This window comes from Platichthys flesus, chromosome 2 (genome assembly GCF_949316205.1).
Source record: "Platichthys flesus chromosome 2, fPlaFle2.1, whole genome shotgun sequence".
Lineage (NCBI taxonomy): Eukaryota > Metazoa > Chordata > Actinopteri > Pleuronectiformes > Pleuronectidae > Platichthys > Platichthys flesus.
Genome location: NC_084946.1, coordinates 3,580,320 through 3,595,500, shown reverse-complemented (window position 1 = coordinate 3,595,500; position 15,181 = coordinate 3,580,320). Strand labels below are relative to the sequence as shown.

The following is a 15,181-nucleotide window of genomic DNA, read 5'->3' as shown; positions in this document are numbered from 1 at the left end:
TATTTGCCGAGTTGGAACAAGTGATTTTCTTTTTATGGGAGGGGTATTTTCCCTGGAGTTAAACACTGACTGAGTGAAAGTTTGAATTTCTGGGATGCTGCGGGTGTTCATTCTGTGCTTGAGCCACAGTGCCACCTACTGTCCTGTTGAAAAGTCAGGCGCTGAGACTGAAGCTTGGTGAGCTGAGGGCTCATGTGAACCTCTTACAGGGGAATAGAATGTGGATTGTTTTTGTTTTTTCAGTCATGTTTGTTCTTTCTTTTAGACATTGATGAATGTGTGCAGCTGACCCATAACTGTGGTACGGGCTTCGTGTGTGAGAACACAGTGGGCTCCTTCCTGTGCAATGCCAAACACAAGTGCATCAGCGGCTTCACACAGGATTCGCATGGAAACTGCATTGGTAAGAGACTGATAGAGCTGCTCCCCTCTGGCTAAAAGAAACTCATTACACTTGACCATTAAAGAGCTAATAGAGAGTGGAGCGAAATAAATTATCTTCAGAGGAGATTCAGTGCACCTTGTCCTGCTTCGCCTCTTTGAACACCTCCATTCAATTGTGAGGTTGTTTTTCAGAAACAGCCTGCAGACATGGAGTAGCATGACTGGAGCCCTGTGTCTGTGTCCAGGATTTACTCTCTTTGTCTTTGCAAATGTTGTCATATTGATTTTCGATATATTATTATTTAAAAAAAAGATGATTTCAGATGCTTTAATAGTTCAGTGACACGTTATCAATAAAGACAATAGGTTATTTGAATTGTATTAAATTAATTGTTGAAGGCTTTTGTGATTTCCTTTTTAATGCTATACATTTTGGTTGTAAAAATAACAGATGGATGTGATGGATTATTTCAGTAGTTGCCTGGTCACAGATATATACAGATATATCAAAAGATCAGACCTCACTGTTCCTAAAAAGTGTTTGTAGAAACATTATGATCTTTGAATGGGGAAATAATGTGTCTGATGTATAGATAGAATCCGTCCAAATGTCTCCCTGCATGTATTGCTTTGGAAATTGCACTGATCAGTCTTACAAAGGTTCTGTAAGTCATTTTATTTTTTCAGATCAACTTTTGATGTGTCTGCGACTCTTAGTGCTGCTTAAAGGCTGAAGGACACCACTAACTGTAATTCAACCTCCCTGTCTTTGTGGTTCTTCCTTGGTTATTTAATGACCTTGTGAAACAGACGTCAGAGCTCTACTTGATCCACATCTGTCCTGTAAGAACACAAAGCTGTGGAGGGAACGGTAGAGGAAATTGATTGACGTTTACAGTAGTCAATAGTGGTGAATATGCTTCAGGTGGCAGAGTTGACAGGTAAATAACAGCTCAACATGTAAAGTCATGACGGCCATGACAGTGTGCGCCTGTTACGCCAGCAGATTTAACAGACGAATCAGAAAGCGTGCTCCGATCAGTTAATGGCAGAATTTGTGGTTACGTGGAGGGAGTTCAAAATTACAGAAAGCAATACCGTTAGACGCAAAATTATTGAATGCCTCTAAGGGCAGGATGAGTCATTTTAAAGGAAGAGAAGTGACAGAAATTCAGTTTTGTTGTTTGCTTGTTTACATTTTTTTTACACAGGATTAAAGCTGAGAATATGAATATTTAATTTCAAGGGGCCTCTAAAAGTCCAAATGCTTTTTTAGTGAGATTAGTTTTTTTGACCCCCATGTCCACTCTCACCCACACTTCAACCGTTCTTAATCTCCTTCTAGAGTATTGGAACCACTACATACTGAGAAGGCATGATTTCCACCAACAAGTAAATACACAACTCCATAGTTGTCCTCTCGAAGTAATCGTGCGGAAATAGACTCAGACCTGTCAGTCAGGATTAAACCTCCTCAGTCACTCTCCGGTGGAACTGTAATAATGTTGAGCAGTTGTAAGGTTTAACTCTCTGTCTGTTCCTGCAGACATAAATGAGTGTAAGAGCCTGAGTGAGCCGTGCAGCTCCGGCTCTAACTGTATCAACACCGTGGGCTCCTTCACGTGCCAGCAGAAGATCATCATGTGCAGCCACGGATACCACGCCAGCCCCGATGGAGCCAAGTGTGTCGGTGAGATTCAGCATAAACTCTCATAAAAGCACAATGCTGGCAACTGTGGAAAAGATGTGAATACCCTGATATCATCCTGGTGTTAGCTATGAAGTGCTCAATATACTGTAAACTAGGGGTGTCGTGTCACGATACCAAAAATTCAGTAGTCGGTGCCAATACCAGTAAAATAACACGATTCTCGATGCCAATTTCAATACCACGGTAAAAAAAACGCTTCACGTCGTCCTCTAGAGCTGGGTTCGGCAACCTGCGGCTCCGGAACCGTATGCGGCTCTTCAGCCCCTCTGCAGTGGCTCCCTGTGCAGTGTTGTGCATATTTTTCGCGAACGGCGAACTTAACGTATGTTGAACGTGAGTGAAAGTCACGTTCACGTTCATTTTTTAAATCATCATCGTATCAGGCCGTCATGAAATACCAGGAACGGGCGATATGTGCGTGTGCGTGTGTGTGTGCGCGCTCAAAGAGACTGTGTTTCTGAGCGAGTGAGCAGGGCGGGGAGCGGAGCACACAGTGAGATCACAGCTCGTTCACATGAAGCAGTCGCTCACTGTCTGACCAGCTGCTTCTTATCAGTGGAAACAGTGAAAACACTGAGTTTCTCTGGTCTCAGCTGCACAGAGATCAGCGCCGCAGCTCCAAAAGAGGCGCAACACCGATGCTAACAGCTGGCATCTGCGCTCACGGTTCTACGGTGCTTCAAAAAAATGGGCATCGTCTGTGTTTTGTTATTTTAGTATGGAAAGGTATCATAAGTATCGGTTCTCGGGACATCCCTACTGTAAACATAATAACAATATAGCTCAACAGGAAACTAACGCCGGGTTCACACCGGACGCGGAAGCGACGCCAAAGCGCCGCTGTTATCAGCCTGCAGTAAAAACGGCATTTCATATTTTTTTTCAAGCATATACTTACTTGTTGCTCCAAAATTAACTGCAACAGCGTCCCAACATGTGTCCTTTTAAGTCTTGTCTTTATACAACATGTTCCGAGGATCATACAACTCACTGCATTTCTCCACTTCAATTATTAATTTAATGTCATCCATGTTGAAGAACTCGCGTCAAGCGGAAAAAATAGACTCGACGCCGAAACGATCGCTGCACGTTTTGTCGTATAGTTAGAAAAATTGGCGGACGCACGCAAGCCGCCAGAGGGCTCGAAAGGGGCGTGTTGCGTGTCTTGCGTGCATGCGTGCGTCCGTGCAACACGAGTATAATTTGGCCTTAACTATACGACGCGAGCCTCACGCAGCCCGCAAGGCTTGTGATTGGTCGGCTGACTACATCCCGTCCAGAGTCTAGTTTCCGGTTTCATGCCCCACAATACGCGGAAATCACAGAAGATTTAGAAGAACGAATATGGACCAAATAGAAGAGCACTTGGCAGAAGAGATCCGAAAGTATGACCACTAGTATAACCCGTCACTGACTGGCCGATTTGTCCGCCAGAAATAGGCTATGAGGAGCCGGAGTGGCGATGTAAATAAACATTCGATGAAGAAGAAGAAGACGTCTCTTCTTTGTATGTTTTGTTTTCGAAAAAAAAAGTTACTCCGCCTAGTGTTCTGGCGGTGAATTGCGTTGCAACACGCGCAACACGTTTAGGAAGCATAAACCAAAACGGATCCGTCGATGCAGCTGCGTGGCCTTCCGCGTTTGCAGTCGCAGGACTATAATTAGGCCTTGAAACATGCTTCTGCGACTGCGTCTGCGTCTTTTCACGCCGCTGTGGCGCAAGACTCGTTTTCATTCATGCTTCCCCAACCGTTGCGCGTCTTACAAAGCAATTCCGCGCCACAACACTAGGCGGAGTAATGCTTTTTGTCGAAGACGACCTTAGAGACGCCTTCTTTCTTCTTCGTCGATTGTTTATTTACATAGCCACTGCGGCTCCTCGTAGCCTTTTTCTGCCGGACAAATCCGCCAGTCAGTGACAGGTTATACAAGTGATCATACTATCAGATATCTTCTGCCAAGTGCTCTTCTATTTGGTCCATATTCGTTCTTCTAAATCTTCCGTGATTTCTGCCGGTATTATGGGGCATGAAACCGGAAATGCAGCTCCAGAAGGGATGTAGAGCAGACCAATCACAGCCTTGCGGGCTGAGTGAGCTTGCGGAGCTTTGCCGTAAATTTTAGAAAAGGGGGTCGACACCCGTCAGCACGTAAGAAGGGATACATAAGCACGTAAGGGACCCGGAAGGGCTCTTGCGCTTACGGGCCCGTGAAAACGCAGAAGCATGTTTCAGGCTTAAGGGGTAAACTTAGGAAAGGGTAAACAGATTAAAATATATATATGTTTTCTTTCCTTTATCAGGGATATTGTTGTCATTGACTCAACCCTGATAGACTGAACAGAGCATCACGCAACTTTTTTGCTGAACATTGTCAACTTGCGTAGACATGTATACAATTGCTCTGTTTGCATCATCTGCTGTGGATATGTGTGTCGATGCATTGGTTTTATATGTGATCACAGCGCAGGTAAAAAAGTTTCTGTTTCAGTTTCAGTTGGGTCAGACCATACCACTAGAATGCTGATGTTAGTTTTTAACACAAAACCCTGCCCTGCCTGCGTACAGCCTTCAAAGAGTTGGTAACATGTGTCTTTTTAACTGCAGTCACAAGTGGTTGACTGATCAACCACTTGTTTAGTCCAGAGGGTTTTAGTGTCTGAGACTGGGCTTCTTCTCAGACATGTCTAAGTTTGAACAATGTGTCACATAAGTTTACTTGGCTCGGGCTCATGTTCTGGAGCCCAAGGCGATCATTTTTATGTGATTTCTTCCCAGAGACTCAGTCATGAAAAAAAGCCTAATATTGCTTGGCTTAACTTCTCAAAACACCAAAAACAAAAAGGTCTGTCCAAAGGTATTCAATAGTTTAGATTTAGATCTCTTTAACCAAGTCAAACCCATTTAGTACATAATTGACCTTGATTACTAATGAGAATACTGCAATCTACAAAAAAAGAACCCATCACAATTTACCAGGTCCCAAGGTGGCATCTGAAGCTGAACTTTGTCCAACCAACCGTTCTAAAAACAAAGATGTTCAATTATCATAGATATAGAACAAAGAAAGAAAATCCTTTTGAGTTTTTATGACAACTGAAGGGAAGGTGAGGTGAGCGGTATTCAGCTGCAACATAAAAATTCTCCACCAGATGTCACTAAATTCTACACACTGAACCTTTAATTATACATGTGTTTTTTAATAGTGGTAGAATTAAAGCAACTTGTCTGACACATATTTAGTTTCCATTGAACTGTTGCAGAGACTTACAGGTCAGGTAAAAACTGAGATGGCTCTGAGAGAGAGAGAGAGAGAGAGAGCGTGTGTGTGTGTATGTGTGTGTCAGAGAGAGAGAGAGAGAGGGAGGGTGAGCAGTGAGCAGGAGAGTTTACCTGTGCTACACACCCAGATGGCTGCAGAGTGGGCCATTGCTGAAGTGCTTTCTCTCTTTCTCTGCCTGTCTAGACACTGATGAGTGTCAGATGGGGACGCACCGCTGTGGAGTGGGCCAGATCTGTCACAACCTCCCTGGCAGCTACCGCTGTGACTGTCAGACGGGCTACCAGTATGATGTGCTCCACAAAGTCTGCACTGGTACGTATCCCAATGTCAAGTCTGGGAAATGATGAAAAACAGATTGGAGGTTCAGTTGTCTAAACAGTTTTTGAAGCCAAAGTGCTCCGGATGTAAACTGAGTTATAACAATGTAAGGTTTAGCTCTGAAAATCATATCAGTTAAAATGGGTGTTATTGATCCTGTGCTCTTTCATTTTAAGTTTTGGTAAAATATATTTAATATTATGTATAAAGAAAGTATTTTAGAATTGGTGGCTTATTCTTGACAAATATAAAGTCCAGGTTCACTTTTGAACCTAGTTTTTCTGGAGCTATTTATCATACAGCTTCCTTCTGCTCAGGTCTCACTATTTCAACTTTTGTCACCTGAGCAAACTCCATTCATAAAGAATAATCCCCCCCCCCAAAAAAGAGAATAAGGACTCTAGAATATGATTTAGTATTATAATCATAAAAAACTATATTATATAGCATTGTAGCAATGTTACAGAGTGCCTTAACGAACAGAAGAAAATGAGAAGAAAATGAAATCAATAGAAATAATTATAGTGAATAAAAGCTAATGTCAAACATTTTAACATAAATATAGCAGGCAGAGAGCTCCTTTGTGTCGGTGCTCTAATGGCAAAATCCTGGTCACCCTTTGTCACAAGCACAGGGATGAGGTGGCCGTGCCTCTTAGTCTTGGTAATAAGCCGAGCAGCGGGTGAGCTACAGGCAGCCCTGCAAAAAAGCAATAGTCCTATAATTGTAAGCATGTGAAAAATACCATCAGGCCAAATGAAAGCTGCATGGTCAAATTTGGACTCAAAATTATGACCCAAATGTGCAGTTCAATCCGGAAAGACTTCAGCTGACAATTAAACAAATTGTTATTGCCAGGCACAGCAAGAGGAGAAAGTGATGATATTAAAGACTTGTAGGTGATTAGACCCCCGTTGAATGAGGGGGGTGAGGCAGAAATAATTTAGTAACGTAATGATTGACGGCTAAGACCAACTCGTGATTGGTTGAGCCTGTGTATTGGCGAGACTTCAGTACCATAGCTCAACCTCACGATCACTACTACACAAGTTTTGAAATGACTTTAAGGGTAAAACATTGGTGGCACACGTATACAGGATATTTTAGCTTAATACTTATGTGACTAGAGACAGTGGGAATGCATGGTCCATCTTTTTATATAAGATGTGATCTGAATATGATGATGATTGGACTCAGCTGGGTTCTGGATATGAAGTGTGGAAGTGGTCGGGGTGGGGGGGTGGGTGGAGGTGGGTTGTAGCTAATGACTTAAATGACGGGCAACAACATGATTGTCTTATCGATATTGTGCCAAAATCTGATTATGATACACTCACAGAGAGTTGAATAGCAAAAAAGATGACTAATGACTCATCTAAAAGAGTTAGATGAGTCATTATGATATTCTTTGAGATTTAACTGGAAAATTTATTTTGCTCACCTGTGGTTTCAGAGCATTGTTTTCGGTTTTAAGGACCACAGCTTTGTTGTTTGGGTCAGTGTCTCTGCTCTCATCAACAAAATGACTGGTCACTTTGGACAGCTTTGCTAAAAGCTCTGATAAACCCACTTCAACACTCCCTGTTCACAACAGCACACAGATCAGATTAGTAACGAACTGGTAAACTAAGCGGTGCATTTAGCAGCAACCTATCAAAATGAGTTGGTGATGACCAAAACGGAGCTAAAAGCAGAGTGAGTAATTAGAAAGTAGATAGAAAATCGACTCCCAATGAATGATAATCTTGCCGGTGACATTAGGTCAGTGTTGTGTTTACAGTTTGTTTGTCTGCCCCGCCCTCACTCATTAATAATGACCAACTACAAAAATCTTCACTGACATTTCCTATTTTAATAAACTAAGTTGTGGGTGGGTCTCCATCACCATGGGGGAGGAAGAGAAAGTCCATCAAGATAGTGCAGGAGGAAAAAACAAACTTGAATGGTGACATTATAAATTAGATCAACATACAAAGTCCTTTTTGTTTCATTAACCACACTAATGGCAAATGTTACGTCGAAAAATGTTCATGATCCAACACAAGAAGCACTCCTACTAGCTCAGGGGGCATCATTAGTACAAACAGATCTGGTCATTTCAATAAGGAAGTGGGTGGGGATGCGCAGAAGCTGGTGAAGAGGAAGCATTCATTATAAAGTGTGATGACAGGGGTGGAGAGGAAGTGGAAGACTGATGGCTTTACAACACTACATGAAAAATGCACAACATTAATACGCCTGTAATAGTTTTTAGATTATTGATGAATGTGCAGAATATGAAGTATCATTAATAAACAATTTTATTATCTATGAATTATATAAAAATATAAAGGCTTGGCCAGTCAAACCTTGAGGAGATTCATTTTTGTGTCAAAGGAAAGGATTCCCACACATTACACCAGGAATGAAAATTGTATACCAGGTGAAAAAGTCTCCACGCACATCACCGAGTTTGTGTCTGAATGAGAAGGAACATAGAGTCCTCGGTGGCCTGGAGGTATCTGCCTGCTGTCTAATAGCTCTTACTCCTGCACTGACAGACGTGAATGAATGCTGGCGCTATCCCGGCAGGCTGTGTGCCCAGACCTGTGAAAACACCCCAGGCTCCTACCACTGCTCATGCACGGCTGGCTTCTCGCTAGCATTTGATGGCAAGAACTGTGAAGGTAAGCTGGTTTTTCTCTTCTTCCTTTTTTGTTTTAAATTGATTTAAATGCCACCTTGTTCAGATGGACATGTTGTATTTTCCTTGAACTTAGGGGAGGAGGTTTCCCCCTGTGGAGAACTACAGCCGGCTTGGCATAGACATCTTTGGGATCATGTAATGATGGAAAAGTGTTTATGAGCTGTTTGAAAGTCATTGTTATCAGTAAAGCCTAGTTTCTGGGGGAATGTCATTTTGTCAGACAGCGCTTGCATAATGGTGTCCAGGTTCAGGTGCTGTCAGTCATCTGGCTTAAAGGAGCCCAGCCGACCAAGGAGCATGATTTACATTAGTTAAGCTTGTCACAGCTATTATCCAGGGATCTTAATCAAGGTGTGAATGGGCCTATTCACGATCCAAAGGTGAAGCTTTGCATTTCTCACGGTTTATTATGAAAGTTTGTCTGAGCGGCATGATTAGGTGCTGATACGTGCTCTTCAGATTAATTTGTTCCGGACACTTGAGGCATTTTATTAACAGATGGCATCAGGAAATCATCTTTGCAATGTCAAAATGACTCAGATCATGTGTGACAGTCTTTTATAATATACTTTTGTTTGTAAGTTAGTACTTCTATCCTAGTGAGGATACTCACTTACATAATTCATTCCCTAGTCCCTTACCCTAACCATAACCATCCAAAATTAATGCCTAACCCTAACTCTAAACCTAATTCCAACCCTAAAACAAATTGAGGACCTGCAAAATGTCCTCACTTTCCAAAACCGCGCTCACTCTATAGGGTCTATGCTTAAAATGGTCGTCACAAAGATCTACGTATAGTAACACACGCACACACAAATGCACACACATTGCTGCAAGGAAATACTATTTCAACTAATGTACACTAATCGACTCCCTAAGAGTCAAATGCACTATTTGTTCCTGTGCCCTGCTGTTTAAGAAAATTGCCATCAAATGAGGTACTGTACATAATCTTTATTAGAAACCAATGGGCCTGTGGCTGAGAGTTCTCTAAACTATCTGACATCTCTAACATTTTCTGTGGGATGTCGGATTATATTCAGAGATCTGTCTTCTCAGGGAGAATTCTAATCATGTCTTTTTTGTCTTCTTTGCTTAGATGTGAATGAATGCAACAAAAATCCCTGTGGCCAGGAGTGCGCCAACATTTACGGCTCTTACCAGTGCTACTGTCGCCAAGGCTACCACCTGAAAGAGGACGGACACACCTGTGAAGGTATTTTCTGCAAAGGTTACACAGCACTTTAAATACTGCCTTACAGTGGCCAGGTGGTAATTGAGTGCATCATTCAGTAGTGTCCTGCAAGCCTTTTTTCCCTAGGACAGCGAAATCTGTTGGGTGGTTTGGTTGGTTCAGGTATGAGGAGTGGTGATTGGTTAGTTAGGATAACACTATCGGAGTAAGCCAATCAGAAGCAGAGTAGGGGTTGGCATGTCTGTGTTTGTCTCCCTGGGAAAAAATGTCACCTATAAAACATGAAGCGAACCCCAAAACAAAAATTCTTCAGAAACGAACTTGTGCTGCTTCCTCGGTGCTGCTCACCAGCAGCTCAGTTAGTGATCAGCCCCAGAACCAGTACGTGCTCCGTCCCCCACGTCCCCCATGTTCCCCTCAGAGAGGATGATGATGGCGACAGGGATTCTAAACTGCAGGGAAAACTTTGCAATGGCAGAAGCTTATAATGTTAATAAAATGTAGTGTAGTTTGCTACACATCGGATTTAGAGAAAACAGGACATCTTGTATGAAGTTCAGCTTCAAGTTTTTGAATTAAAAATCACATTATTTTAATGAACATTCTAACATAATTGTTATTATCAGCATTATCATATGAATTATTGCTGCTATCATTAATAACATCTTTACATCCATAATTATCAATTTTATTGTTTTCATTATAACAACTAGTCTGTCAGAGCTGAAACCTGATGCTGCACAAGTCCTGGTCTCTCTCGCCTCCCTCCCCCTTACTTCCCCTTCCCCCCATCTGTCTTTCTCCTCTCTTTTCCACTCACCTCTCCTCTCCTCCCCATTTTTCTCTTCTCACCCCAACCTGTCAAGGAAGATGGCCGCCGACATTGAGTCTGCTTCCAGAGGTTTCTTCCAGGAAATGAGGGAGCTTTTCTCTCAAGTCGACAAACTGCTTCTCATTGTGGGAATTGTTGGGTTTCTCTATAGTTTTGAAGGTCTTGGCCTTCTATGTAAAGTGACTTGAGACAATGTATGTTATGATTTGTGCAATACAAATATAATAAAATGTAATTTAATTCACAAGTTGTTTTCAGTCTGGGTTACCAGGGCCTCACTTGTTTCGTTATTCCCCCAGACTGGACACAAGTGTAGAGACCTCACGAAAAGTGCTAATTTGAACATGGCTTGGATTCTGCACAGGGCTCCTATCTGACCCGTGTGTGTGTGTATGTGTATGTGTGTGTGTGTGTGTGTGTGTGTGTGTGTGTGTGTGTGTGTGTGTGTGTGTGTGTGTGTGTGTGTGTGTGTTTTAACAGACATTGATGAGTGCTCTCAGAGCATTGGGAACCTCTGCTCCTTCCAGTGTGTTAATGTTGCTGGCAGTTATCAGTGTTCCTGTCCTCCTACTGGATACACCATGTCGGCCAATGGACGCACCTGCAAAGGTAAGACTTTAATGAACATTTATATACATATGTGAATAAAACTGAGAAAACTGAGCCTCTTTCTTGAGAGGTTTTAACTCCCATAATGCAATGTCCATGGCAACCATCCATCCATTATCCTTTGAGTGTCATGGAGGGAAAGGCTGCTGGATCCAATCCCAGTTGACTGAAGGTGCGATGCGGTTACACCCTGTACAGGTCGCATAAGTATCGTAGAGCCAACATACGGAGACAAACAACCATTCTCTCTCACATTCACATTGCTGGTCAATTCAGAGTCTCCATTTAACCCTCATCCCAATCTGCATCTCTTTGGACTGTGGGCCCGGAGATCTCAGCCAAACTGGGATTCAAACTAGAAACCCTCTTGCTGTGAGGTAACAGTAATAAAACATTGCCACGACTTGTAAACTGGAGATTAAGAGTTAAAAGCAACTGATCGTAATTGATCAATGTAAAGTGTAAACTTGATGTCAATGTTTACAGCTGAACTCAGCAGTGCATTCATTTGTGTGAACTCATGAACTCCTGAAATATGTCATTCCTGCTCAATTTTGTGTTCTCTCTTTAGTAGAAGCTTTCAAACTTGTTATATAGGGAATAAAAATTAAATAGAACTCTGGTAAAAATGCAGTAAGTATCTGATTATTGTGGCTGCCAGAGGAAGTTCGACCATCTTCAGGTTCATTCATGTTTTCTGTGTCTGAAAAATCCTTTCAAATGGCCCTGAAGCTTGTGAAAAGAAACAGATGATTAACTAAAGAAACCTTACTTTACATTTGTCAACCCTGGGTAGAAAATTATGGAAGTCGAGTCAGAGCAATTAATTTTGGTTTGACAGAGTCATGTCACACAGTCTCGATTAGCAGATGTCTCAATGGAAACGAGATGAATCAGTTCTTGTTCAGGCAAAGTTCCTCAATTTCATCCAAGCAATTAACATTAACGCTCTGGAGGTTTGACATTTTGAGAAGAGCAGCTACCAGTAGAAGTTTCATACTTACCGTAAAATGAGGAGATTGAGGCCTCTCTATATCTGTAGGCTTCAAGTGATACTACAGGCCAGCTACAAGGTTATTATCTTAGCTTAGTTCAACACAGACACCGGAGGGAGAGGGAAAGCTCCCCTCGGTCTGACCCACTTAAAAAAATATCGACTTACCTGAACTGTTTAACAACTGTGGGTAGGATTTAGTGGCATCTGGTGGTAAGATTTTAGGTTAGTGAACACCCCTCTTCTCACATAAGTGAAACACAACTTTCCCCATTTGCACAAATGAAGTGCATCATGAGTTACACTCAATTATATGATTGAATTTCAACAAAAAAAGGGGAGGGGGCTCAGAATCATAATAATTTTTTTTTTATTATTTCCAGACATTGATGAATGTACAACTGGAGCCCACAACTGTTCACATGCACAGACCTGCTACAACCTGCAGGGAGGCTTCAGATGTCTCTCCTTCAACTGTCCTCAGAATTACAAGAAGGTTTCAGACACGTGAGTCTCATTTATCTTTTCAGTATCTTCAAAAGCTTCAATGGTGCCTGTTTCCTGTCTGAGTTATGTTGTCACTGCAGAAACAAGTCAGAACCATTGACCATATACAGAGATAGACGACATGATGGCTCCACAAATGTGAAGTCAAAGCATCTTGATCGCCCCCTAGTGGGTGGCTGCAGTTTAAGATTTTGATTAGGGCGAAACATCATGATTGACATTTAAGACTTCCTAGGAAGTGGTGACAGTGTTTATTAGCGGGAGCTTGCTACTGCCGTGACTCTGGCTTCATCATCTGTGCAAGATGGCAGCATTTTTAGACGGAATGTTTTGGCTTCATTTGTGGAAAGTGGGAGGAAGTGGAGACACATCAATCATCTTTATTCACAGTCTATGATCAGACCCTGAAGTAAGATTAAGTTCAATATTTTCATAAGGAGGAAGCTAAATACCTGCTGGGGCCTGTGTGGAGCGACATTTGTCTGTCTGCCCTGTTCTTGTGAACATAATATATCAAGAGCGGTTTGAAGGAAGTTCTTCAAATTTGAAACAAATGTTCATGTTGACTCAAGCATGTACTAATGTTTGGTGGTGAAAGGTCAATGTTGCAGTGACCTTACAAACCCATGTTTTGGTACGGGGAGAGCAATACTGAGGATCATCTTCAAGGTATTTCATAAAGTTTGGTACAGTCTCTTTTGAACTAAGATCAACTGATTATATTTTGGTGTTCAAAGATCAAGGTCACGTTGACCGATATATGAGCCTGAAATTAAAATGTATGTACACTGAAACTGCACTGGTTGACGGTGGCATGAAACCACATGGTGGTAACTCTAGTTGTCAATAAAATGCGCTTACAAACATGTTTAATGTTAATGTTCCAGCAATAGCAAGCCGTAATTATTGTTACTATTCCTCTCTCTCTTTCTCATACGTTTTCAGACGCTGTGAGCGGACTAGCTGTGCCAGCAACTCCTTGGATTGTCAGAACACTCCTGTGCGGATCACATACTACCAGCTCAGCTTCCAGACCAACATCATCATTCCAGCCCAGATCTTTCGAATTGGCCCCTCTCCCGCCTACTCCGGGGACCAAATTGTCATCAGCGTTACCAAGGGTAATGGGGAGGGCTATTTCAGCACCAGGAAGCTAAACAGCTTCATGGGCGCCGTCTACCTACAGAGGCAAGTGCGTGAGCCCAAAGACTTTCTAATAGATGTGGAGATGAAGCTGCTGAGGCAGGGGACGCACACATCCTTCCTAGCCAGGATATACGTGTTCATCACAACCAGCACTATGTAACACCAACATGACACAGACAATTTCGTATGGTGCTAAAAAAATGTATGTGCACACTCTTTTTATTATGCCTCCCCATATTCAAACTTGTTCAAGTATCTTGTAAAACAGCTTTTCTGCAGAATTTCTCTCACAATCATGTTTCCTGATAAACCAAAGTAATTTTCCGCTCAACTCTTGCTCATGCCACAATGCACCAGTGTTGTTATGGTCTGCTGGAGTTGTTTGTTGGCATGGTGCTGCACAGGTCGCTGCACAGGTCTGGGTTGGTGGTTTGTGCTCTGCTCCAGTGTCTATAAACTCCCACTCTTTGACCTCCCTTTGTAAATCTCAGTTTTCCTTACAATGATTTCTGCAGCACTAGAAGTTAAGGGACTTGTCACAGTGTAGCCCCAAAACTATATCTATCGGACTTTCATCTATCTAAGGAAAGGTGTGTGTGTTTGTGAATGTGTGTGCATGTGTATGCGTGTGCGTGTGCGTATGTATGCTTGTGTGTGCGTGCGTGTGGGCAGGTGGGTGCTGAATACGGGAGTAAAATTAGTTCTATTTACTTTGAATGAAATATATCAACTTTAAAGTAATATTACCAAATGATCAGCAATTAAAGGAACATTATAGCTCTCCTTTTACATGATTTCAGTCATTAGTGATGTAATACTTCAATACTACTAGACTTGTGATTCACTTTCGTCACTGCTGAGCCTCAGCAATCAACTCCCACTTTTAATGTGGTTAGAAGAATGTAGCTGATCAGTATAATAGTAAAAAAATATTATTTTTGATATGTGACCTGATGAAATGTAAGTGTTGTAAGTGCTCTTCAGCACTGAGAGTATCAACATAGTGTTGCTGATGATCATTGTAGTGTTACCTGTCATATTCCTTACTGTATTAATGAACATATCATATCTTTCTATGTTACTGTGTTGTAATTATCTCAGGGTGAAATCATGCGATCTTATTCCTGTGTCGTGTGCAGCAATAAACTCAGTCAGCTGTTGTAACTCCAGACTGGCTTCACACAACACGTACTGTTTCAGCTGTACCATGACATGTATATCCATAAACCAATCAATAAATCATGATCAAACTGTTGCCACTGGCTCAGTCTAAGTACAGATACTTACGTCAATGCTGCTTGCTGGTGGTTCTGTTCTTATCGTCTCTGTTCTGAACAATAAGGAAACATCTCCATCTAGTGGTCAGAGTGTCTGCAGACCAGGGCGTCATTTCCTAAAAGGATTGTTCTCCCAAAAATGGAAATTCTCTTATTATCTACTCACCACTATGCCGACGGAGGGGTGGGTGAAGTGTCTGAGTCCACAATACACTTCTTGAGTTTCAGGGATAAACT

The 15,181-nt window shown here is 42.0% G+C and overlaps 1 protein-coding gene across 1 annotated transcript in view; it reads left to right on the top strand.

Moving 5' to 3' along the window:
- The window catches only part of fbln2 (fibulin 2), a 76,492-nt gene extending 61,547 nt beyond the window's left edge, over positions 1-14,945 (top strand). The window contains exons 10-17 of the mRNA XM_062394625.1: positions 266-403; positions 1,931-2,074; positions 5,561-5,689; positions 8,236-8,361; positions 9,484-9,600; positions 10,892-11,020; positions 12,398-12,521; positions 13,467-14,945. Of these exons, the coding sequence (XP_062250609.1) occupies positions 266-403; positions 1,931-2,074; positions 5,561-5,689; positions 8,236-8,361; positions 9,484-9,600; positions 10,892-11,020; positions 12,398-12,521; positions 13,467-13,827 (1,268 nt within the window). The 3' untranslated portion in view covers positions 13,828-14,945. The remainder of the gene's footprint in view (positions 1-265; positions 404-1,930; positions 2,075-5,560; positions 5,690-8,235; positions 8,362-9,483; positions 9,601-10,891; positions 11,021-12,397; positions 12,522-13,466) is intronic.
- Positions 14,946-15,181: the final 236 nt, after the last annotated feature.